At 39.0% G+C, this 26,039-nt stretch overlaps 1 protein-coding gene across 3 annotated transcripts; it reads right to left on the bottom strand.

Moving 5' to 3' along the window:
* Window positions 1–537: 537 nt before the first annotated feature.
* LOC147905144 (uncharacterized) lies at window positions 538–3,195 on the bottom strand. 3 transcript variants are annotated; one of them, XM_087396896.1, is made up of 7 exons: window positions 2,907–3,195; window positions 2,546–2,737; window positions 2,151–2,444; window positions 1,972–2,048; window positions 1,818–1,874; window positions 1,529–1,693; window positions 538–918 (listed from the first exon to the last, which is right to left on the bottom strand). In XM_087396896.1, exons 4-7 carry the CDS (start codon window positions 2,014–2,016, stop codon window positions 799–801), a joined length of 387 nt encoding a protein of 128 aa, XP_087253022.1. In that variant the 5' UTR covers window positions 2,017–2,048; window positions 2,151–2,444; window positions 2,546–2,737; window positions 2,907–3,195; the 3' UTR covers window positions 538–798. The 3 variants fall into 3 exon arrangements, with proteins under 3 accessions (XP_087253022.1, XP_087253028.1, XP_087253036.1); XM_087396902.1 differs by lacking the exon at window positions 2,907–3,195 and having other exon boundaries at window positions 2,151–2,272; window positions 2,546–2,886; XM_087396910.1 differs by lacking the exon at window positions 2,907–3,195 and having other exon boundaries at window positions 836–965; window positions 2,546–2,889.
* Between the last annotated feature and the right edge of the window lie 22,844 nt (window positions 3,196–26,039).

The following is a 26,039-nucleotide window of genomic DNA, read 5'->3' as shown; positions in this document are numbered from 1 at the left end:
AGGAAACAGGCTGGTTATTTTTTGACAGCCTCTTCTTTCTCTTGTGCTTACCTTCCTAAGCTCCTTTTGGCAGCTCAGATGTACGGTTTTTTTCAAGCATTCATAGAAGCTTTCTTTTTTTGGGAAAAAAAACATTCCACAGACCACATATTTTTGGATTTTAGCTTTTATTATTCCATTTCCACTATGCTACTTTCTTTTATTTTAAAAAAATATATGGACTTGTTTTCTACCTTCAAACTTGTTTCTTCTAAAATAGGCATGATAAACTCGTTGCTATAAGGCATCCTCTCTTTGCCTCCATCAATCTTTAAAAAATTTGGATGGACCTCACATGCTCTCCCGTTTGTCTTTCATCAAAGTGTTCGTGCTCATCAAGGTGTTCGTGCTCTTGAACTTGTTCATATGCAGGGTTTGTATGCGAAATTAATTAATGAAGAATGGAGCAATAAGCCCGTGAATGCATCTAGCCACGCACGTACTAAATGCACAAGATCAAGGCACTTTGCTAACTAGTTTTCCTCAAAGAATACTGTCCCCAAAACTTTTCACATGTTGAAAATCTTAACGTACTCTAAAATATACCAATCTGTGCTTCTACCAGATTATAATCTATATAGCGTTTGTATTCCCTCATCTAAATAAAATGTCATAGAGTACAAGTACGTCAGGTGAGTGTCCATAGAAACGTCATAGAGTAGAAGTACGTCAGGTGAGTGTCCATAGAAACTTACTTTCTGCACACACGGCATGGCCGTTCAGCCAGCCGTCGAGCGTGAAGGGGAGTATCATACTCGATCAGACATCGGAGGAATCAGCCGTAGTAGTACCAGTGGCGGACGGTACTTGAGGGGCAGTACCGATGACGTCTAGCAATAAGCTCTTAAGCGGGGCAGCTTCCATCAACGTTCCTCTCTCCTAACAAGGCGAGCAGAAGGAGAACTCTAGTTAGCTTTGATGAGCTCCTGTCCAACAGAAAGAGAAATCTAAATGAGCAGCTGCAACATGAGAGTCTGGTTACTGGATCAAAATCTACAAGCTGCTCGACTATTGATAATATGAGATGAGAAGACGCCTTAATTGCACAACAATAGTTCGAGATCACAATTCTAAAATGTTCAGATACGCAGTCGATGAAAGCTATGTATATGAGGGTTTGTTCTCTTGCACAACCTGTAGGATCGGGAATCAGTTATGAAAATCGGGTTCAGCAATTCTCCTTGGGAGTATTAACAATGCATGTCTCAGATCTTAATTATCCCAATAAATGTTATAACTGAAAAGTTGAAGTTCCACGGCGAAACATAGTTTGGTTTTAAAGCAATAAGCGATATACGCAACCTGTATCAGAGCAAGATCTTGTACACATACACGTTAGTTCTCTCCCAGCTGCAAGCAGACAGCTACCACTAACTAGCAAGCGGAAATGACTGAGTATCCTATATCGCTTTCACAAGCCATGGGAGGCTCAAGTCGACTTCTACAAATGTTCAGCTGCATCGACTTATAGACCGATGCAAAAGCTTACCTGTACTCCAACAGCATCCAAAATAACATGATTTTGCGCGGAGATTTCCGCTTCCAATAAAACCAATCCTGCTTCCTCCAGGGTTGCAACGAGCTTCTCCAGTAAACCAGGTCGCTTTCCACATTGTACATGAATTTGCAGTCCATTCCTGCCAATCGAAGTCACCTGCCATCAAAACCTACGCTCGTCAATATTTAGCGCGGATGCTTCTGCATGTTGATGCGAAGATTAACTTCATTAAGTACGAACGTGCGACAAAAGTATCACGACTTAGAGGAAGGCTCTACACCTTCACAGTCGGAGACTCGGCAATATCCCGTGAAGACGTAGAGGTCTCAGCGGCAGTCTGTCCATCATCGCGATCAAGCAAAACGAAAAGTCAGATCCCAGTGGTCATTTGCTTGGACGAAAAGCCATCTATACCTCCAATGTTTGAGACTTACCCCATGCTTGTCCACTCTTCCTGTTGCGATAGTATCACTATCCATCGGTAATTCTATCTGGGCTTGAGATCTTTCGTCTGCACCAATTATTCCGTTAGCAAATGGTTCCTAAATCTCAAAATCGCGCGTGACATACCTGATTGAAATTGCTGCTGTAAAAACATTTTCCTTTAGGTGACCTGTAAACTTGTCGTCAGACCGTTTTATATGATTCAAGGGTTCAAGTCGGGGAATGCGGAGTCCCCGAACCCTAGCCCATCAGCGGAATGGCTTCTGTTTCTTTGCACGCAGCAAATTATTCCTGCAAATGGGGCGGCTTTTGGTAAATCAATCCCGACCTTATCGCATTTCTGACGTCATCGGACAATGATACAAAAGGTAGACTCTCCAACGCCGACGAATTTCCGATAGCAGTTCTGCTGCAGACGCAACTCGAATGAGCGAAACACAACCGTGACCTGGGAGCCCAGGACCTGGATGATCGCAGGTTCGACAGATTAAGAATTGCAAGCTGGCTAAATGAACTCGCTTCAGCTTTTAATGTTCAGTTCGTAAGGGGGGAACGACGCGTTACCTTTGTACACCGAGAAGGGGAAGCGAGCTAATAACCAACTTGCCCACTTATACTCGGATAGGAACCCGGACATGCATTGGGGGATCAGCGCTCATGTATTGGATGGGCATCGCAGGAGTGGACTGGGCAGGGGGCAGGAGACGAGTCCTGATTCCTCACGTAGTGGACGCTCTTTGTCGAGGCGCCAAGGTACTGCCGGGGATGTCGGATAATCCAGAAGTTTGGGGTAAGATAACGAATAGCTAGCTGCACCGCTGCCTACGCGCCTATGCGCTACATTGAAGAGGGCCACTAAAAGGAAGCTGAGCATGCGTCACTTGTGCGAACTCCATGCAGCGATTTAATTCTATGAAAGCCTTACCCGTTCGCCGCCAAGCAACGACCACGTTAGCGCACATAGCCCTTGCGCGGCAAGCCTCGCGTGAGATGCAGGAATTGTAAAGATGCCCTTTCGTACTACATCCCTTATGCTCTTGACAACGAAGCCTCCAGCTGGCTGGCTCATCGTTAAGGGGGTCTTGGGAGATTTCTTCGAGTTCAGAATACACCTGCTTCTTGTGGCGCAACAAAAGTGCTGCCCTCTTCTACGTGACAAGTGAACCGCTAGTCGAAATTGAGCGGTTGAATTGTCATGTCTAACTGTCCCTTATCCTTTTTGGGACCGATTTTTAGCTGAATTACTTGCTGCTCTTTAATTGAAGATGGCTTACGAAACACTATACAAAAATTGGCTGTAGAGTTGCAACTAAGCTTTCATTCGGTAAAGCAAAGAAGGGTGCGGGTTACGACTCACTGTCAAAGAGCAACTGCTGCTGCTGGTCTTTGTGACGAAGAAGATCTCCAAGATTGATGAATGGCCTACCTCGATACATGGGATGGTGGTTGGGGATATATATTAATGAGGGAGGAGCACGAAAACGTGGAAAGTGGGGCAAACATGAACAACGCCGTCGCTCCCTTAACTCTTCTCCTTTTTCTTGCATACCCCTTTCCCTTCAACACGCAGCTGCTCACACTTGACATCACCATGTATGGTTGTAATAGTGCTCCCATTCTCCCTATGAACCTTATGGAAGCTAGTCCATCCTGAGATTAGCTGTGTTAGAGCTCGTTCCCACGCTATTCCATGGAAAAACCAAACTTCTCGCGTGCCCGATTCCGTCTGCTTCGCCTGAAGGCAACTTGTTGCATCCTAGAACCAACCTACACCTTCCGGTTGCCCACAAGCAGATCCCACGAATCGAGAACGACGTGACGAGAAAAGCAGAGAGCCTGCAAGGGTAGAACGAATCCACCGATTGCATTGAAGCCTAGCACCGCACCGCCCGTCCGCCTGGAGAGGAGGAAAACCCGTCTCCAGCGGGGCGTTGAAACGCCAGAAACGGGTGTGGCGGACTCTGCATTTTGTCAACATAGATGGCATCATCTACGTCTGGCATTTTCTAGCATTCCCGCGCCAGCGGGAATGCGCTCTTAGCACCATTGTTAAGTGGAATGCACTGTTAGCACCATTCCCAAGTGGAATGCACTTTAGTTCAATAATACGGGTAAAGCTTATATGGTTGAGATGGATTCAATCAAAACTAACTTAAATTCTTTAAATAATATTCCTCTAATCTCTCTCTCTCTCTATCTCTATCTCTCTCTCTCTCTCTCTCACTCTCACACACACACACACACACACACACACACACACACATCCCATAGCATAAGTGATCTTCTTCTATGCATCTAAGTGCAAATATACTATATCAAAAAATCCTACATAAGATACTATAGGAGACAATAGGAGAAAAGCTTCATTTCAATTTATACAATCAATCATGAATGACACAAAATATCCTTATGAAATATAACATAATACAAGTTATGATTTAAAAGATCAAATAATTAAAGCCTTAGTCCCTACTTTAGCACATACAATAAATGAATAGTTTGCTCACTTCTAATCTTATCAAGAATATTAATAAAGTTAAGCCTTGAACTATAATATAATATGGTTTCAAAGAAATCTTTCCAGATCTAGGAAATTTTTACCAACTAGAAAACTATTATTTAATTGCAAATTGTCTTCCCAATGGTTTTTCCTATACTTTTGTAGCTTGAGAATACTTTTTCTAGCTTTAGAACACTTTTTTAAAACTTGCTCGAAAATCCCTTCATCTTTTTCAATGTTCAAAATAGTTATCTAAGTGTCATATCATTTTCATCTACAAACTTATTTCACAAGTTTAGCTTTTGACAATACTTTATGGCTTCACATAAAATTTCTAGCTCCATAACATTTCCTTAACCTTCAAAACCTTGAATACTCTTTTGGAATTTTCAATATCTTTGAATGGTTTTCAAACTATAAAAACATCATTTTCCAATTTCAAAGTCCTTTTTTAAACTTTAGCATAACTGTGAATATCTTTCTTTGCTTCCCAATATGAGAATAGTTTTTTTGGGCTTCAAACTAATATTTTTAGCTTGACATCTCTCCACATTGAGAATAAGTTTTCTAGCTTAAATTCAATGTCTTTAACTTTAGCTTTGGCAGAACCTTTTAGCTTAATTTGAGTGAATGATATGACTTGATACAAGCACAAAAACACAACACTAGAATACCACAATGCTACATGTCACAAAGTAGGAAAACAATGAACATAATAGGCATAACAACAAGCAAACACTAAGGTGATTAAATACTTTCTCCTACAACCAAATCCAATGAAGCAAAACCTAGACTAGACAAGAAGACAAAACAACAACTGAGACACCTGTGCATGCATGTGCACACCCATGTGTAGGCACGTGTGTGCACTGTGCGCACACGCGCGCGCGTGCACACACACACACATGAGCGATAAGCAAGAACTCCACAAATAATTCACTTAAAACACACACACACACACTGACTACAAGCAACCACAATCCACCTACTTGGAGTGAGCATGAGATTTGGTTCAATGATATAGTCATGAACAACATCTTTTAGAATATTCTTGTATATTATAAACATAGTATAAGCATTGCAAGCAATAAATAGAGCACACTCACCTTATCTTGTCTTTTTCCTTGTGTCATCACATTGCAAGCATAGAGCAAATCAACAATGTGAAATAACTACCTTCAACATGAATTTCATTAATTTTGGACGAGTGCACTCTCCAAAATCATTTTTATAAGTACTTTTGAAATGTGCAATCTCCAAATTCATTTTTAGAAATAATTTTGGAGTATTTCAATATTAAAAAGTATAATAATTTTGTAAGTGCAAAAAATAGAAATTTTAAAATTTAACGTAACATCTTTTACATCATTAAAGGCAAAGTAAGCACTATTAATTTCTCATAGTATTTTATAATGGTGTTAATAAACAATTTTAATGCTCCTTAAACATCATGAGCAAATGCTCCTCATGTATGTACATTTTCTTTATCTTACGAGAACATAGCCATGCATGATTACTTCAAAATATGGTGATCTAGAATCTTGACAATGGAGCGAAGTCCTATGACGCTTTGTGTTGAACTATGGTGCTTTGTGTGGAGGCTATGGTGCTTCGTGTGGAGGTCGTGATTGATAGAGATATATATAGCTCACCCTAACTCAACCTAGTCCTCAACTATATATATGTCTATGATGCATGAATGCTCACTGGGAGCAATCTTGTGTCTCACTCCTCTCTCCCTCTTCTTCCAACATGGTATTAGAGCGAGGACTTCCTCCCTCATAGTACGTCGACTTTCATATATGATACTTTTTGCCAAATATGCCGCATCACCTTGCAGACTAGGCCTATTCCAAGAATTTTAAGACCCAACATGAGGTTATTCTGTTGCAAGATGAAAAAGATGTGGCTCGCTCTCTGATTTTGGCTATACCAAACATGGACTATCTCCCTTATAGTACGTTGACTTTTGTATATCATGCTTTTTGCCAAATCTACCTATACTTATTTCTGTTTTTTAAAATTCCTTTGGCTATACAGGCGGGAAGTGTTCGTAATTGTCTCCAGTAAATTATGTGGTGGTCTATTGTTTTATGATTCTTGCCTTGTGAGTCAGTAACCTTGTAGACCAGGCCTATTCCAAGAAATTTAAGACCCAACATGAGGGTATTCCATTGTGAGATGAAAAAGATATGGCTCGCTCTCTAATTTTGGCTACACCAGATAGGGACTACGTCCCTTATAGTACATTGACTTTTATATATGATGCTTTTTGCCAAATCTACCAATGTGGCCTTGCAGACTAGGCCTATTCCAAGAATTTTAAGACCCAACATGAGGGATTTTGTTGCCATATACAAAAGATATGGCTCATTCTCTGATTTTGGCTATACAAGATAGGGACTGCCTCTATCATAGCACGTCGACTTTTAGACATGATGATTTTTTCCAAATCTACCCACATTGCCTTGCAGACTAGGCTGTTCTAAGAATTTTAAGACCCAACATGAGGGTATTTTGATGCGAGATGCCTCATTCCTAGCCCTGTGAAAGCAACAGAAAATGAAATTATCTCTTCTCTCTCGTTTGACATCGAAATTAGGTTTGTGATTGATGGATTTAAAAACAAGTGCATGTTTTCTCTTCATTAAATTTGCTTTTATGTACTGTTGAATTATTTTCATGCCTTCTTAGTGAAAATTTATGCTTGTTTTAGGCCTTTTGACGAGGATACATTTTACCCAATTCTAGTTTTGTTAAGCTCTTATTATTATCGTAAATTGTTGCACCAAGATAACAATATATTTGACTCTCGCTTTTAGATCTCTAACTATTATCTTTTATATCTTTGAACGTTGGATTGCCTCAACAACACTCAGGAATCTATGTTGAATAGTGGTATTGATTGTTGGATAGATAACATCCCATGATATTATTGTTGAAAGCATATACATGCTAGCATAGGTGTTTGTATTGGAAGCACTTGGATTAATTATGAAGCATATGCAAGTTTACAATCTTCAAGAACAAGTATTACAATTGCAGAGAAGATGCTACAGAGAGCTTGTTGATTCACCACCTAGCCACACTATTATATAGTCGGTCAGGGGCCTATTCTTGGGCCTCTAATTTTCATGCTTTAGCCATACTTGGCTAGACCCCCTTGAATATCCACCCACGCTCTTCTTAGTAGGTTTTGGATAGTTCCTACCATAGTTAGGGTGTCCTTTGTAGCCTAGTGTTAACAATACCTTAGCGTGCACAACTTATGTGATTGACCATACTAGCTCCCACTAAACCCCAACCGGTGGACACCCGTCATAACTGTACATCCACCGTTGGTCATATCTCTCTTGACGAGTCCACCTAACCATTCTTAACCCCCTAGCAATCATGGTTCATGATGCCACTTCCACTGGTGGTCTTAGCCCTAGTCTTACCAGTGCTGTAACCTTACTTCCCCCGTTTAATTGTTTTCATCCTCGAAAACAAAATTGTAGTTCTTACCTTTTCCCAAGTTGAACCTTCTTCGGGCCTCTCTTTCCATTTGACTAGACATTCACGATGGACTAAATGTCTAGTTTGTTTTTCTTGAAAGTCTAATATGCATTCAGGGGCTCATGCGGTAAAGATGGCGGCTCGATTAGGTCTACTAAATAGTCGATATCAATAACATTATCATCAACATTGAAAACTTTTTTTATTCTACTTACATGGAATGAGACTGGATGTCCTCTCTAGCTTGGAGGTAGGGCTAGCTTATGAGTGACATCTCTAACTTTTTTGAGTATTGTGAATGATCCACAATACCGTGGCAAAACTTTTTGAATAATGCCACTCTTTAGAGATCTGAATGTTCGAGAATCTTTGAGTAGGTATGATCTCTTTCTTTGAAGACCACTGGCCTACGCTTTTTATTGGCATAACTTCTAGCAGGATCTTGTGCCCTTTTAACATTGTCTTTGGGGATTTTCAACATATTGTGAAGATCTTGAAGAAAACATTTTGCTTTTTGGAACTTTTCTCTCGAGTCCAAAAGCCATGGGGGCCCGAGGTTGAAACCCATACATCAACATGAATGGGTTGAAGCCTATAGTTGAGCGTTTGGCATTGTTATAAGCAAATTCGAGTATGGGTAAGTATTCTTCCCTATCAGTTTGCTTCTTGCTTATGCAAGCACCTAGCATATCTTTGCTGGTCTGATTGACTTTCAATCTGATCATCAGTCTTGGGATGATCAGCTAAGCTCATATTCGACATCGTGTCCAACCTCTTGAACACCGCTCATAAGAAATGACTATTAAACTTCAATATCTCAATCACTAACTATATCCGATGGCAAACCGTATAGGCGATATATATTTCCTATGAAGAGCTGTGCTAACTCTAGCGTTTTCACTGTCATTTTAGTTGGAATAAACCAAACCATTTTAGTCCATTGATATACTTTTCCACTTTCCTTTGAGACTCTGTAGTGGACTTAGTAGACCACCTACTTTTAGTCATTCTGCTTTATTGACCTGGCACTTTTTAGATTTTACTACATAGACTCGGACATCCTTACTTAAGCCAAAGCAATAGAATTGTCTTTTCATTAGTGAACATGTGTTCCTGACTCTAGGATGACCTGCACTTGGACTAATATGACATTCATACAATATGCGGCACCTAATGTTAGTGTCCAATGGTATACAGATGCTACCTTTGTAAAGTAACTATACATTATCGATAGAGAAATGTTTCCATTGGTCCTTTTTATCACTTGTGAGTGACATTTCTTGAGATTTTTTGGGGGCAACTATATTCTTTTCCAAAGAATCCCTCCTTTGTACGACATTCCACACCTGGGCATATTGCAGATCTTGTTCGCACTTGCCCTTAAGTGATTTTAGAAAATCACTTTCAAGTCGAGTAAAAGTCAACTCATTAATCATCGGCATATGACTTAATGAGTCAGCTACCGTATTATACTTGCTTTTTCTGTATCTGAGTTGATAATCAAATTCTTGTAATAACTCAGCCCAGTGAGCTTTATGACCTTTTAATTCCTTTTGGCTAGATAACCATTTGATACTCTCATGATCAAATAGTATCTCGAACTTGGCACCATATAAATAGTGACGCCATGTTTTTTTGAGCATGCACTATGGCAAAAAGTGTTGGTATATGTGCAATGCCCACCTTTCATATGTAACCACCAATGTTCCATAGTGCCCTTTTGTAAGGTGCCCATTATGAGGAGAAGCCATGGTGTGAGCATTGGACATTGGTAGGATCCTAGTTTTGACACTAGATTAGGTCTCATGGTGACCGTTTGAAATGGTAGAAGGATCAATGTACTGCCTGTGATGGGGGTGTTGGTAAACTGAAAAGAAAGAGTAGAGTGGACACAAACTCAGAATACTTGCATTATGGAATGAAGAAGAGTGAGGTCCTTAAGTAGGCACCTCATACATGCTCACTGACATCACTGATGACTTCAGAGCTCCACAATCATCTCCTCAATCTGCTCCTAGATTCTCTCAATCATCCTATGTGGCTCTCCACCACCTAACTGTGCTTGTGGGCACCTAACTGTGCCTCTAGCACTCACACATAGAAACATAAGGTGTGCCTGAGGCATACACCTTGAGATATCCCAACAAACCCCCCCTCAAGGGAATGCCTCAGGCTATGTCAAGGATACATCTAGCCTCATGGTTTCTCATGCCATCTCATGGTGGTCAAGGATAAATCTATGGCTAGGTTCTCATGCTAGCAAGGGTTCCCTTGGGTGTAAGGTAAACAAAAGGGATAAAAAGACCTTCCAATGGTTATCTCCCCTGCATGTACATGCACACAATGTCTGCAGGAGGTACCATGGAGCAAAACATACACATGGCCTACATCATAAGGTGACCAGAGGTGTTTACAAAACACACAAAACACAATAGTTTATTTCATTCATTTTGGAGGACTATCGAGGCTGAGTACCTGGACATAAAAAGAGAGATCTGGAGCATACATAGAGATGTTTTAAAATGCATAATCTTCAAAGGATGCCTCATTTTGTGAAGGCTCATTAACTAAAAGTAGATTTGCATTTTCTGTCTTTGCTTTGGCTTTGCAAAACTTCTCATTATGGTTGTTCTTGCGAGGTTCTTGCCACAGTGCTTGCATGGATTAATTTTGAAGCAATCCTTTGAAAGGTGATTTGTCTTTCCACAGTGATTGCAAGGAGTATACTTGCCCTTCTGGACTTTTACAGCATAAACAGTGTCATTGCCTTTCCTGAGCTCCATATGCCTTTCTTCTTCTTGGAGAGCAGAGATAATACCTTCAAGATTAGGATTAGGAAGATTTTTCAAAGTGCTAACTATGTGATCATAATCTTTAGGCATACTCTTAAGTAACACTGCCATAGCATCATCTGGAGTAATAGGAGAGTTGATAGAAGCTAATTGAGTCATAAGACTCCGCATGTAGTTGACATGAGCTGCCAAAGTAGTGCCACTAACCATCTTCAATTCAAAGAAAGAGATTTTAAGTGATAATTTAGAGATGTGAGAGCTAGCACCAAAAATCATGTCAAGCTTCTGCCAAGCTTCTGAAGGAGACTCTAAGTCAGAGATGTGGTAAATATAATCATCTCCTAAAGCAAGAGCAATGATACCGTATGCTTTTTCTTCTCTAGCGGGATCCCTTGTCGGTCGTGTCAGAGTTGAGGATTCTCTAGCATTGGAGGCAGTAGAAGAAGCGGTTGGAGTCAGTTTGACAAGTCCCCATAGGTTCTCCCTCATCAATGCAAATTTCACCTTCATCTGCCATGTGTGGAAGCCCTTTCCATTGAACTTCTCTAGATTCAATAGGGTAGCCATGAGAGGGTCTAACCCAGATATTGGGCAGTGTCTATCTCTCTTACAAGGCAAAAAATAACTGAAAGACTTCCAAAATATAAGCACTTGATGTAGCAAAGACTAGTGACCAAATTTCAAACAATGATGCTTCTTCTTACATGCTTCATAGAGGTGGCTAAAATGAATACTTTCCAATCAAAACCAGGTCTAGCAATTCAAAACAAAACTGAAACCACACTTGTATTGATGTTATTGAAAGTTTCAAAGAACCAGAAATGCTAGAATAGCATCTTATGTAGCATCTTCTTCAAAAACTTGTCCAAAACTAGCAGAGATGTTGTTTTTGATGAGATGAGCAGTTGGTATAAACCAATAAATGTGATTGATGATGTAGATGCACAAAATGGTAATGTTGCACAGAATTCACAGCAGCAATCACAAAATATTAGTGGACCTATAGTGTCCTCTAGCAGTGGTTCACATACTTCGCCATGGACAGGCAGATTGAGATCAGGAGGATCTCCTCAAAGCAATGCAGATAGTGGTATGCAAGTATCATGAAAAGGAAAAGAGAAAGTAGATCAGCCTAGCTCCAAAATCAATTGCTACTATGCCAGTATAAGCACCTTTACATTTGTTTGATATGTTGAGTTTTGGGAAAACTTATCAATAAATAGAAGAGTCAATCAAATTATCACTCAAAGGCTTCATCAAGTTCTGGTCTATTGATATAAATAAAGCACGAAAGTCAAATGAAGTAGAGATTCACTATATGTGCAAAGCATGACAACCTCTTGAGGAAGTAGAGATTAATCTATGCCCAAAGCATCATAGCCTTTACAAAAAGTAGAGATTCAGTCTTCACCAAAGGCATCACAGCCTCCACAAGAAGCATCACAAGAGTCTACTCCAGATTCTCTATAGACAAATTTACCCTTGGAGAGCATGTAGCCAATGAATTAATATCCAAAGCCAAGTTTTCTTGTAACAAAGCAATTCCATGTAAATACAACTATAGTGGATGAAATATTGACAAAATTCAATTGCACAGAATATGACATAATAGTAGATGCAATATTGACAACAATGATTAATTAAAAGAACTATAACTTTGTGCTGTAACTCAACTTTTAAATATAAAAGAAGAAAAGTTGACAGATTTACATATAAAAGATTCACCATTTATCCATGGATGAATGAGAATAAAATTGATGAGAAGATTATCGTGAATTAAATGTCATGTATATAAATTCTATTATAGCATGTCTCTCTTCATAGCTAATTCTAATGCATCTAAAATAGGGGCCTTTGAATCCTTGAGCAGGTTCCTAGATCTAAACCTATTAGAAAGACCATTAAGGCTATCCTCTCCTTTGGGGAAAAGGATATAGCTATTGCTATCAATGCCATGCCATGAATATTTGAGGCAAATGCATTGTTGGCAGCCATATGGTGGACCAACATTACCTTGTCAGCATTCTGAGTGGTGATGCTAGAATGCAACAACACGCAATGACTCCTTGCACTTTAGCAACTCCATAGGCCGTTATGGTAAAAATTTACTACAAAATACCACAATGTGTCCTGCCACTTGCTTGAGGTAATGGGCTAAAAGTGTGATCTTATCCAAATGGGCTAAAGTGTGATCTCATCCAAATGTGCCATGAACAGTGGATCATCAAGGTGAAAACTCATAGACCTCAAATGCCTCCTACAACAATTCAACAAAAATTAGGTTAAAAGACCAACAAAACACATTATACTAGAAGACCACCAAGACACTCAATTCAAAGCTCATGATTGCTTACCATTATAGCATTGTTAGCTTCTATTCTTTCCTCTATTCCAATGTTGATCACACTACAACACACCCATCTATTTTTTATGCTTACTTGTCAATGTTTTGCGGGTGTTATAAATTTTTGTTTGTGCCCTAGCTACATGATTTTTTGGTAAGTTTTTATATACAAAAATCATCAGTATTATTGTTAATACTACTTGTCGATATTACCATTGTTATAATCGTCCATAATCGATGGATATATCGATGGTTATATCAGTGGTATAATGACTCTAGTAAAACATATACTGACTAATATTCTGACTTCTGTATCAACTATGGCATTCCTCAATGGAATTTACAACTTGCAAGCTTGATCATTTTAAGAAGTAAATTGTAAGAGTATGTACACCAAATTTGAGTTAAAAATACTCATATATTTATGATTTTGCATTTTGCTTTCCACTTTTTTGCATTTCGCTTTCCACTTTTTCGCATTTTGCTTTCCACTTTTTGCATTTTGCTTTCCACTTTTTTGCATTCCACTTTCCACTTTTCTGCATTCTGTATTCCCTCTTTAATTCTTCTTTGCACTCTATATTCTGGCTTTTTGTACTCCCTTATCACTTCTCCTTTGCATTCCTATTCCGCTTTCACATTTCTCTCTTTTCCATATTTAGCTTTTAGTATTCCTCTCTTCATCGTGCACTTTGTTAATTTGTTTGTTAATTCAATATGTTCAATTGTTTGTTTATTCAATTTTGTTAATTTAGTTTTTTTTTGGGGGTGTCTTTCCATTATAATAAATATGTCTTCACATCGATCTTTAGCATCAGAGTCAAGCCATTTGAGATGCATCTGATGATCCTAGACATGTGAGTCCATGCTAGCTAGAGGCACTACAATGCGATCTTTAGTCTCGCATGACCTCATCTCATGCCTCTTCAGCCTCCTCTCCCTAGTGGAGAGAGGTTACCTCTCCATAGTAGTGAGGCATCATCAAATGGGAGGGGTTGATGTCCTAGGAAGAGTCTGGGATGTTGCAGGGGGCTGATTGATGTAAATGAGATGGCACATTTTGGCCAAGATAGAGATCCTGAGACACAGTCTGCCATTGGCTCCATAGCCAACCCTACTACAGACCCCACCCCTTGCTCTACCCCTGACGCTCCACCTCCACTTCTCCCACTACCACCACCACCCCTTGCATTACCTCCACCCCTCCCATCAGCATAGGCACCCCTTCTTCTAGCACCCCAACCCCATCTAGCCCCTTTTGGAATCCCCCAAATGAGAACTTGTATTATCATACCAATAAGTCAAAGGAAATCATTGAAGATGATAAAGGGGTTGCCATGATGGTTGCATGAGGAAGCTTTTGCATGGCGCATTTGAGGGGGAGCTTTTTGATGATTGGCACAAGCAAGACAAAAAGAAAGAATGTAAATCTTAGACCAACTAAAGCAAGAGTGCCTGAACCCACTTGAATACATGGTTGATGATGCATACATACTTTGACAGTTGGGCAATGTACTCAAACACCACAGGTCAGACATCCACAAAGTGATGAAGGAGGGTAGACCGAGACCTCCACATATACCTGGGGTGGATTGGAAGAATGAAAGAAAGAGTTTCAAGAGAATCCAAGTATGTGGGACAACCAATGAATAGTATGTAGACTCGAGGCACTTCAACCTTGAGAGTGGTGGTAGGAAAGGCATTGAGGCATGGGTGGTAAGTATATGTGTGTTGTAGCATACTTTTTTTATAAATTTAGTTTGGTTTGAATATTTTTTTGCTCATAGCACTTCATCTAATGTTTTTTTTTTGGGTTCACAACAAGTATGCTAGGATTGTCTGTGTTCCTACAGATGATGAATATAATTATGCATTTGTGCATGGACTGAGAGTCCTCTTTAAGAAGTTGGATCGAGAGGGAGGGAGCTCATCATGTAAGTCTCAAGCCTCCTTGTTCGAGAATTCATGTTGAACTTTCCATTCTTACAACCAAGCTTTAGTTATTTTTTCAAAAGTTTTTCATGCAATATTCTTAGAGTGGCATGATTGACCCAAGCGAGGATATAAGTGAGCAAGGAGATGAGATCAAAGGTGGTAGGAACAAAGATATTGTGAGATGAAGGAGGCGGTGAAGGAGGAGATGACGATGAGGAGTAGTAGTAGTTTACCTTGATTCAGCCACACTTAGACATTTTGTCATTTTGTATCTTTCATTAATTTTTGTACTATCCTCTTTGGAAGGGTAAACTTTTGTATATGTGACAATACATGATGAGAGAGTTTTCAGAAATTTTGTAGCTTAGATGGCATGTATTCATGTTTGTACTACCTTGTAATACAATATATAGCGAGGTAGAATGGGGCTGTAACAAGCCCCATTCTGTCTCACTATTCATTTTTCAAAATCCCACACTGTTGGTATTTCTGTCGGGTGCCAATGGATATATTAATGTTGGTTCTATTATGCCCCAATGGAAATTCTGATGGAAATATCGACAATTTTTTTCCAAAAGATATAGCTACAGAAATATCAACACTTCCCCCTTAGTGTTTTTTTCAAGAAAATTGTGTTTTCCATAAAAAATTGCATCAAAAGGCGGTCAATACTCGTAGCATCGATCTCTGAACTTTGTTCCATTTTTTTGGAGAGGTGGAAGCTTTTTCCTATTCCATCTAAGAGATGGAAGTTTTTGCATCAAAGGGCCACATATCAAGAAGCAAGTCATATACTGACTAGCCTGCGTCTTTGAGCAAAATCTTCTGAGCATCTGAGCGAAGGGAAAAAAAAGCTTCCAACTATGTAAAAATATGGCAAAAATAGATTAGAAGATAACATAGTTTCACTAAGAAATATGCAAAGTATTATAGCAATGTCTATTTTATACACAAATATTTGGGAATGGTGAGTAGAATAATGCAATGGCTTTTGAAGAAACCCACATGTAGCATAGACTTCTCTATGAAAATTCCCTTATGTTCCTTCTTACAACTTTTACTTAATAGGGGGTGACATTGAAAACCCTCTCTCAACCTAGCCTCATGAAAGGGTTCATCCAAAGAAACCTCATTGAAGCAAGCCATTAAGGTAGTTTCGCCAGCGATCTTCCAAGGTAGTTTCGATGGCGAAACTACCATGGATAACACTTTTAAACATGGCATAACTTTCACATCGAATGTCCAAATATAGTCATTCAGCCACTCAAATTGATCAGAAAACCCCATTTGAGCACATCTATGGGGTTATCTTGGAAAATCTTGCATATATAGAATTAAATATTACATGTATTTTATGAGAGTGATATATAAGCCCAAGTTAATACTTATTTATACTAATTTAAACTTCTTTAGGAACATATGCATAAATATCTTGTTATTTATGCTATTAAAGCACTAGAAAGCTCACCATATTGATATAAATGTGTTTAAATATATATGTATAATATTATTACATTGAGAGTGATTACGAGGGATGCTTCTTAAAGGAATTATTTTTCAACACTTTTTAAAGGTAATAATAGGGGTACAAAGGATGTCTATGAAGAAGAAAATTTATGTTATGTAAAATTGAATGAGTAACAATTCTATATATTTTTATGATAAAGGGATTTAGTTCTAGTGAAAATAAAAGTGTAAAAACCATGTTTCCTAAAGAAATATAATTTTTTAAATCTTGAAAAACACGCTCGGATAAACCTGCTCATAGGTTTTTGCTTGTAAAATTGATGCACTCGAAAGGGGGACATCTCCGATGTAGATGCATGCTTAATACTAGTAGGGGGCTTAATAGAAACATGTTGGAGTATGTCCAAACACCTCATCTATTTCCCTCTTCTCACTTTCTTGGTTAAGAGTCTCTTCCATGTACAGCTCATAGTACTCTTTGGGGATAAGGATATCAATAAGGCTTGTAGAGGAAGTGCTTGAGGGTGAGGATTCTTCTTTTAAGTTTCTTTCTAGAGAAGGAAGATGTAGGTCATCTCCCAATAAAAAAACGTATGCTTGTGTCCCTCATGATAACCAATTGTGGGAGGACATCAACATGTATAACCCTAGACCCATCGTGTGTAAGATTAGCACAAAATTACCTAAGCAATTGGCAAACTTGGGCTCCTCTAAGTAAAGGTACACAGTGTAATCTACTAGAATCATCTTTTTGCAGACTCATCAAGTTGATATGAAAAATCACTAAAGTTATGAGAAATTTGACTACACATATGTTTGGAGTCTATCACGAGTTATGTCCAGTACAAGTGATAGTGTGTGATCTAATGTACAAGCTTAAATGAGAATCATGGTTAGTTTCAAGTGGACCTACTCTATTAGGTTTTGAAACCCTTTAATTAAGAAGCCTCAATAATCATGTCAGTTAAGGGAAAATCTCATGATTATTCTCTAAACAATAGTTTGAGATAGTATAAATTACTGTGGCACTCTTTCCTCCTCTTGGGCTTTTTTGTAGCTTATTCGCAAGAAACTTGCATGTACTTGATGAAAATAAATGAAGTTGTCTTGCATGCACTTGATTGAATCTTTGAGGACATCCTTGGCTCTCATATATATATATATATATATCTAGGACACCTAGGTCTTGTTAAACACTCAAAAAAGCTCCTCCTCCCTATCTACAAGTTGGAGTCTGAAATCATGGAATGTAGCTCTTGTCGAAATCCATGGAACATTAAGCCATACAACATAGATCTTGCTGAATCCATGGAAGATTAATCCAAATTACAATTGAGAAAGTGAGGTAATTTTGAGAGTAAGAGAAATATGGCTCTCTAAAGTTGAAAGTGAAAAGTGAAAGTGAAACTGACCCTTACTTCTATATATACCCAAACCTTAAAAATGAAAATTTCAAAATAAATCCCAAGTATTATTGGAAAGTTTTAGACATGAGACCAAGTAGTAAAAACATCCAAATAAATTATACCACATTTTTCTATGTCCTCCAATCCTTGATCCAAGGACTTGCAAATGATCCTCCAATCCTTGATCCAAGGACTTGCAAATGCCAAAATCCAGAATCCAAAATCGTGAATTTAATGCCTGGACTAGTCAACATATTGTTTACAAATCTTTAATGTTTTAAGAGGGAAAAATCGGCACTGTGTATGCAATTCTTTACATGCCTTCCTACCATTTCACCATTCAGGGTAAAGTTGAACGACTTTGACATGCCATCCTCCATGACAAATAGGTGTTCTCACACATATCTTAGAGCCCATTGTGATTTGATGGTCTCATTCTTAACACCTCCTTGATCAACATCAATAGATAAGATTTCTTCTATATTGTTATCATTGTTAGCATCAAGGGAAAGCCAATAGCCACATGTTGTCTTCTAGCACGTGTCTTGGAAAGTTAAACACAATATTGGGGGTGATATGGGGTACCTAGCAACAATCACATTGTCCTTACATGTGTGACATTGAAACACATCACCCTTTGTTTGTCTTAGCTAGGGTCCCCAAATTCATCCCAAGTAAATTTTCAAGAATATTTTCATCTACACGCTTGCATGACCACATCTTATTGTTTCATGCATCTGTATATTGTGAAAATAGGAAAATAAAGTGTAAAGGCACAAATGAAGAAAACTTTCCCATTTGGAGCCAAATGTGAACTTCATTGCCATACCCACATCCTTTGCAATCTTGTCATTGTATGATTACAATGTCCTTGAGTCCACCATGCTATATTCCATGTATTGAAGTTGTCGTGCAATTGTTTGAAGATGGCCATAGCTTGATGCTTGACTTTGCATAATGTATGTTGCGTTATACCAATACACATTCCTCTATAGCAAAGAGAAAGACTTATCTCAAGCATGCATTTACTTACCTAAATCCTCATGAATCACAATGAACTTATCTATGAATGACTCAATTGGATTGCACTACTCAAAGTTCAAAGGCTATACATCTGCCATGAATAAGTGATTGTCTAATATTAGTGTAAAATTTTGAAATGTACTCATGACACTCATAGGTAAAAAAGGTGCACAAATAGAAAGACTTTCAATGTAATAATATCCTAGATTTATTGAGTGATGGACATAGGCACATGTCTTTTCCCATGTAGACATGTTGCACCTTGCAAGTGATCCTTTCTGGCACTTTCACTCATGCAAAACATCATCCATCTTGCTCTTGGGAAGCTTATGTGGACCCTTGGTAGATCCTTTCATGACTATCTATTCATTGAAGCCATAGGTGCAAGTGATCCACACATCCAATGCAATTTTGGTGTTGTGGAACAAACAAGAGGACACAATATTGCATGGCATTGTAGTTCTATTACTCACCATGCTTGCAAGACAATGAAGAGCTTGTAATAGAGAGAATATGGAGGGATAGACATCATAATAGCAAGAAGGTAACTCCAACATAGGGTAGGTAAATAGGGTGCAGATTAGAGGGAGGGAGTAGCTACACACACACACACACACATTCCTAACCTAATTAGCACACACACTCAATTATGGGAGTATGCATTCAATGCCTTATCCTCTGCATGAGTTTTCACTACTTTACCATGCTAGATCCTCCTTTTCGCTATTGATGGCATCCAATGTTTATATTTAACTCGCTCTCCTACATGTTTCCAGGAGTCACCTATAATCTAGGCTTGTCCTCCACTATATGTCATAGTAAGTCTGCAAATGGTGCCAAATTACCATTAATGAGCCAAGGTACATGAGCTCTTTTTCCTCCCTTGGATACCCCCTACGTACTCTAATGGTAAGTGCCTTGCTCCGATTGGCCTTTAATGTAAGATCAAACAACTAGGACTATGGTAATATAGTTTTTACTTTGAAATTAATACGTTTCATGCTTAAAAGGACCGTACATTGAACAAAGGACCTCACATTTCTTTTAGACTATTCACTTGGTTATACCCTTAAGAGTACAAAGTCCTAGTTGTGGCACTTATGAGGAAATCTGCTATAGCAACGAAGCCTAGATTCCATTACCTGTCGCGCAAGGACTCTTGACAAAATATGAATAGGGGAGAGGAGAAGAGTGGAGATGAGGAGAGAGGGCATAGCTAGAGATCACACCACAAATGACTAACTGTACACTAGATTTAGTTGAAAAAATAGAATATATACAAACCCTTTTAAGGTTAGGGTTAGGGGATCTAGCCCTTTCCTTTATAGCACTCTATAAGGTTAGTTCTATGCACATATGATCACGTGATGGTGCTATGCACACATGATCACATGATGTTGAGCGTGAACTCTCAACACCTTCCCTCAAGATCAACATCATGAAGTAGGCCTTCCCTCAAGATGATGATTCTGGGGAATCGAAGAAGGACTGATCATTACATTCCATCACACCCCTTTAATGGGAATCTCCTTTATCTGCATCAAACCAAGAGCTAATCGGTGTTTCTCAAAAAAGCTCTTTACCAAGTGGTTTGGTAAAGATGTCTACAACATTTTCTTTGCTATCACAATGCTGCAGTGTGATGTCACCAAGTAACACTCTTTCTCTGATGAAGTGCTCTCTGACATCAATGTGCTTTGTCCTGGAGTGATATACTGGATTTTTGGCCAATGCTTGAGCCGATTGATTATCACAGTATATTGTTGTTGGTTTTGACTCATCAAAGTAATCTGTTTCTGACAATAGTCTTCTGAGCCATATAGCCTCACATGCACCTGTAGTGAGTGCCCTATATTCTGCTTTAGTCGAAGACAAAGAAACAATTGGTTGTTTGTTTGACAACCATAATATAGCACCTTGACCAAAGAAAAATGCATATCCCTGTGCCGATCTACTGGTCTCATGATCTCCGACATAGTCACTGTCACAGTATCCATGCAACCGTGGATGACTTCCTCTGTATTCTATCCCAAACTGTCTTGTACCTCTAATGTATCTCAAGACTCTTTTGGCTGCATTCCAGTGAGACTGTTTTGGATTTGCCATAAACTGTGATAGTGAGCTTACTGCATAACAAATATCTAGCCGTGTGATTGTCAGATATATAAGAGATCCGATGAGTTGCCTGTAGTATCTATCATTGACTATAGGCTTTTCTGAATCTTTAGTAAGTTTCAAACTCTGTTCCATGGGAGTGGCTACAATCTTGCAATATGCCATATGAAACTTCTTCAGGAGACTGTCAACATACTTGAGCTGACTCATGAATGTGCTATCTGAATCTCTCCAGAACTCAATTCCAAGAAAATAGTGCATAAGTCCAAGATCTTTCATGTCGAACTCCGCAGATAAGTCTTGTTTTAATTTTCTGATGAAGCTATCCTTACTTCCTGTCACAATCAGATCATCTACGTACAAAAGTGCAATAGTAATGTCTTCCCCTTGAACTTTGTAGTAGAGAGTATGATCTGCATTGGATTTCATGTATCCCAGATCAGCAAAATACTTGTCAATTCTATTATACCAACTTCTGGGTGCTTGTTTTAAGCCGTATAGACTTTTCTTGAGATGGCAAACCTTATTCTCCTTTTCTCGTTCAACGTAACCTGCTGTTGTTGCATGTAGACTTCCTCGTCTAGATAACCATTGAGAAATGCATTCTTGACATCGAGCTGGTACACATTCCATTTACTGAGTGTCGCTAGTGATATCAAGAACCATATGGAATCCATCTTTGCTACTGGAGCATAGGTCTCATCATAGTCCTGACCATATTGTTGTGCAAATCCTTTTGCAACTAGTCTGGCTTTGTATCTTTGAATACTTCCATCTGGATTATACTTCACTTTGTATACCCATTTGTTGGCTATGGCCTTCTTTCCTAGTGGAAGGTCACATAATTCCCAAGTATTATTCTTATACAAAGCATCCATTTCTTCATTCATAGTAGTTTGCCATTCTGGCTTGTCGACTACGTCTTCGAAGTACACTGGCTCTTCTGTAACCATGATGGTAGTCATAAGAGCATAGTTGGTGGTTTCCACCTAAATTGCTTTGTTTTTCCGAGCATATGTCAATCTGGCTGGAGGTCTGCTTTCCCTAGTAGACCGTCTGAGCTGCTATGGCTCTGCTTGGGTTGTTGCTGGCAATTCTTGCTCTTCTTCATCAACTTGTTCTGTAGATGACTGTGAAGTCGATGCTGCTATCTCCTGTGTAGGTGAGGTTTTCCATTCTGATTCCTCATCAAAGATTACATCTCTGGAGATAATGACCTTGCGGTTGATGGGATCATACAATTTGTATGCTTTGCTTTCTTCACTGTAGCCAACCATGATGCATTTGCATGACTTTGCATCCAATTTCCTATGATGATCATCATGTATGTGGGCATATGCTATGCAACCAAATATGTGGAGATGCCCAATGTGTGGCTTGTGTCCAGTGAATGCTTCATAAGGAGTCATACCCTGTATCGGTTCGGTAGGAATCCGATTAAGCAAGTAGTTTGCTGTAGCTATTGCTTCTGCCCAATACTGATTTGAAAGATGCTTTTCACTAAGCATTGCTCTAGCACTATCTGCTAAAGTCCCATTCTTCCTTTCAGCTCTTGCATTCTGCTGAGGAGTATCTGCACATGTGAATTGTCTTCGTATGCCGTGATTTTTGCAAAAGTTCATGAATGCTGAAGACATGTATTCACCTCCTCTATCTGATCTCATGACCTTGATCTTTCTGCCTGTCTGGTTTTCTACCATGGCTTTGAATTCTTGAAATTTGGAAAACACTTCAGATTTCTCTTTCAGAAAGTAGACCCAACAATATCTGCTGTAGTCATCGATGAAGGTCAAGTAATAAAGTGAACCCATTGACCGCCTTGGTCGTATTGCTTCTTGCGGCAATCTCTTTCATAGTGTCCAAACTTGTGACAGTATTTGTAGTGAATGTTTGACACATTGGTGGATAAATTCCCTCGTCCTTGGAATCTTCCTCAATTGGAATGATTTCCTCTTTGCTGAGGATGATGTTGATGCTGACTTTGATTTTGTTGATGATGACCACTTTTTGGGTATGATCTACCTCTGTCTTTGCCTCTGCCTCTGTTTGAAGCTATGAATGCCTGATCATTAGAATGACCTTTATGTGCTTGAATTGCCTGATACCTGAGTTCTTCACCAAGTAGAACTTACTGAAGTTCTTCCAGTGTCGAAATTTGCCGTTGTATGGCAATACTCTGGACTAGATTCTCATATCCCTCTCCTAGTCCATTCAGGATTACTTGAACCATTTCTGCGAGGTTCATAGTCTCTCCTACTGTTGCAAGTTGATTGTTGTAGTCTTTTATGCGGAGTACATAAGCATGACCGATTTCACTACTGTTGCAGAAACTCTGGTTGATTTGGTTTCTCAGTGTGAGAATCCTAGATGTGTTCTTGGACTCGTAGAGAGCTGCGAACATATCCCATGCTTCTTTTGATGTTTTGACTGTGTTGAGTTGTCCTAGCATGACATCTTGCACATTTGGCTTGATCAGGTGATAGGCATACTTGTCTTTCTTATCCCATTCTGCTTGAGCTCGGGCTATGGCAAGATCTACTACTGGTGCGGAAACTGTTTGTATAGATGTAAATCTCGATGTAGATCCCGTTGCTGGTGTTGTGACAACAGATGGAGTAGAGCTACTTGTGGTTGGATCGGCCAATGGTCTAGGTGTAGACCCATCGACATACTCCCATTTGTCCTGAAGCACAAGAATGGTCTCCATTCAGTATTTCCATGTACCGTAATTGGAGTTGTCTAACTTAGCAGACGCCTCCAGATTGAGGTTGCTAGTCGACATGGAGGCAGTCGATAGAGCGAGTGAGGAAAAGCGAGCGGGCCCAAAAAAGCGAGCGAGCTTTTCCACAATTTCCTTATCGCGGTACTCAACATAGCTTTGTGCAAACCACTATTTGAGAAGATTCTCAAAAATAAAACTTATGTTACTATGTGTAACTATACCAACATTGCGAATTATAGTCTACCTTAACTTACAATTGGAGCCATACTCACATTATGCAACAATAGTATGTGGGTTTGAAAGAAACCGAATTTCCACTCCAAAGCGGATTCCATTACTGATACAACAATTCTTTTGCATTTGAAATGGGTCTTATTATCACAACTCCTTCAATAATCAAAACAAATGCATTGCTTGATATGTTGAACTTAGTAATGTAAACATCACTTCACCCATATGCGAGGAAAAAAAATTGTCTGTAGACTTCATAGCATGGGATTGCATCAACACTTATGACATTCAAAATGGTTCTTCTTATTAAAAGTGTTATCAACCATGAAAGAAGTGAATGTTTAAAAATAGTTCACCCGTATGTTGAAAAAACCCAAGTGTCATTTATGACATTCAAAATTGCAACCATCCTGTAGTTCCTAGAGATTTTGCGCATACTTCCAACCCCTTCCCTTCAACCACGAAGAGGTATCTAATAGTTTTGTAGAACACTTGAGATATCATCAGCTCCTAATACAAAACCATTATTACTATTTGTAGAACACTTGAGATATCATCACCTCTTAATACAAGACCATTCTTACTATTTGTAGAACACTTGAGATATCATCACTCCTTCCCTTTAGCCACTAAGAGGTACCTAACACTTTTGTAGAACACTTGAACCATTCTTACTATTTGTAGACGAGGCAGTCGATAAAGTGAGCGGGGAAAACCGAGCGAGGCAAAAAAGTGAGCAGTGAAAACCAAGAGAGGTTGCATTGCTTGCCAGAAAAAGTGAGTGGTGAAAACTCCAGCTCAAGTCGAACTTGTTGAGCATTCATCATCAACAAAGATGTAATGAACTTGTTTCTTCTCTTTGATCCTTTGAACATTCTTATCCCTTTTCACCATTTCCCTTGCCATTGCTTCTTCATAGCCTTCATAGCACGCTAGTTCACCACACAATATACATTACAAATAGATATGAATGTACAAATAGCACTGCATTTAAGATAACTATTTGATTGTTCAACATTATTGATATATTTTTGAGACACTCACATTTAAAAGTGCAAGCAAAGAATTCTAATCATATTAGACCATACACCTAAGCACATCATGCTCCATTCCTGCCTTCAAAACATATGTATCACAAGTATTCATCCCAAAGCATTGCATTTGACTTTCAATTTTTTTAAAATTATCATTTGCACTTCATAGTTTGACCAATATCACATAAGATTCTCCACTTTAAGGACCAGGGGGCACTCTCTTTTTTGTCTTTGTGCCCTTGCAAGAGTGGAAAGAGGAGGCTTATCCTTTTGGCCAAGTTTCAAAACCCTCTTCTTGACCATGATTCAAAGATTGAAACCCAACGATATCAAAAAACAATCCATGGTTAAAAAACAAACCCATCACTCTGAACTAGAGAGAACTAGAGAAAGTTATTTTACAAGCATGTTCCTATCGCAACAATCATGAAAGCAATTGTAAAAATATGCTATCTTGTGATACCTCGACTATGCTATATGAAGTTTGAAAGTATGTTGTTTGTCTGATCACTATTTGTTTCTAGAAACTCACTTGTGTGAGATGGGTTTGGAGTAGTGTATTAATCCATTGTGTTCTTGCATGCAAGAGTAGCTCCAAGCAATGTCTTGCTATGTTCCCTAAACACCAATAATACTTTTGTAAAAGCCACGTCTCCACAACATGGTATTAATACAGACTTGTGCTTCAAAAGTAGAAACCACCATCAAAGGCAAGCCAAAATTCACCTATTTGCTTGAGCCATAGCAAATGGCTCCAAGATGAGGCACGGGCGCAACACTATAATGCAATCGTGAATCTGCAAGAGGTCCAACCTTTGGAGCAATATATTAATACGCAATGCTACAACCTTCAAATTGCTTCCTTTAATGCCCTATGTAATCTTGCCTTCCTAAAGGGAAAATATGCAATTATCACAACGTTTGGAACCACGTATTAATACGCTCTGCTCTAGCCAACAAATCACTATGCTATGAAGCACCATATTAATAT

The sequence above is a fragment of the Dipteris shenzhenensis genome, chromosome 2 (genome assembly GCF_047967505.1).
Source record: "Dipteris shenzhenensis isolate YYH24624 ecotype China chromosome 2, Dip_SZ_1.0, whole genome shotgun sequence".
Taxonomy (NCBI): domain Eukaryota; kingdom Viridiplantae; phylum Streptophyta; class Polypodiopsida; order Gleicheniales; family Dipteridaceae; genus Dipteris; species Dipteris shenzhenensis.
This window is presented reverse-complemented; position numbering and strand designations above follow the sequence as displayed.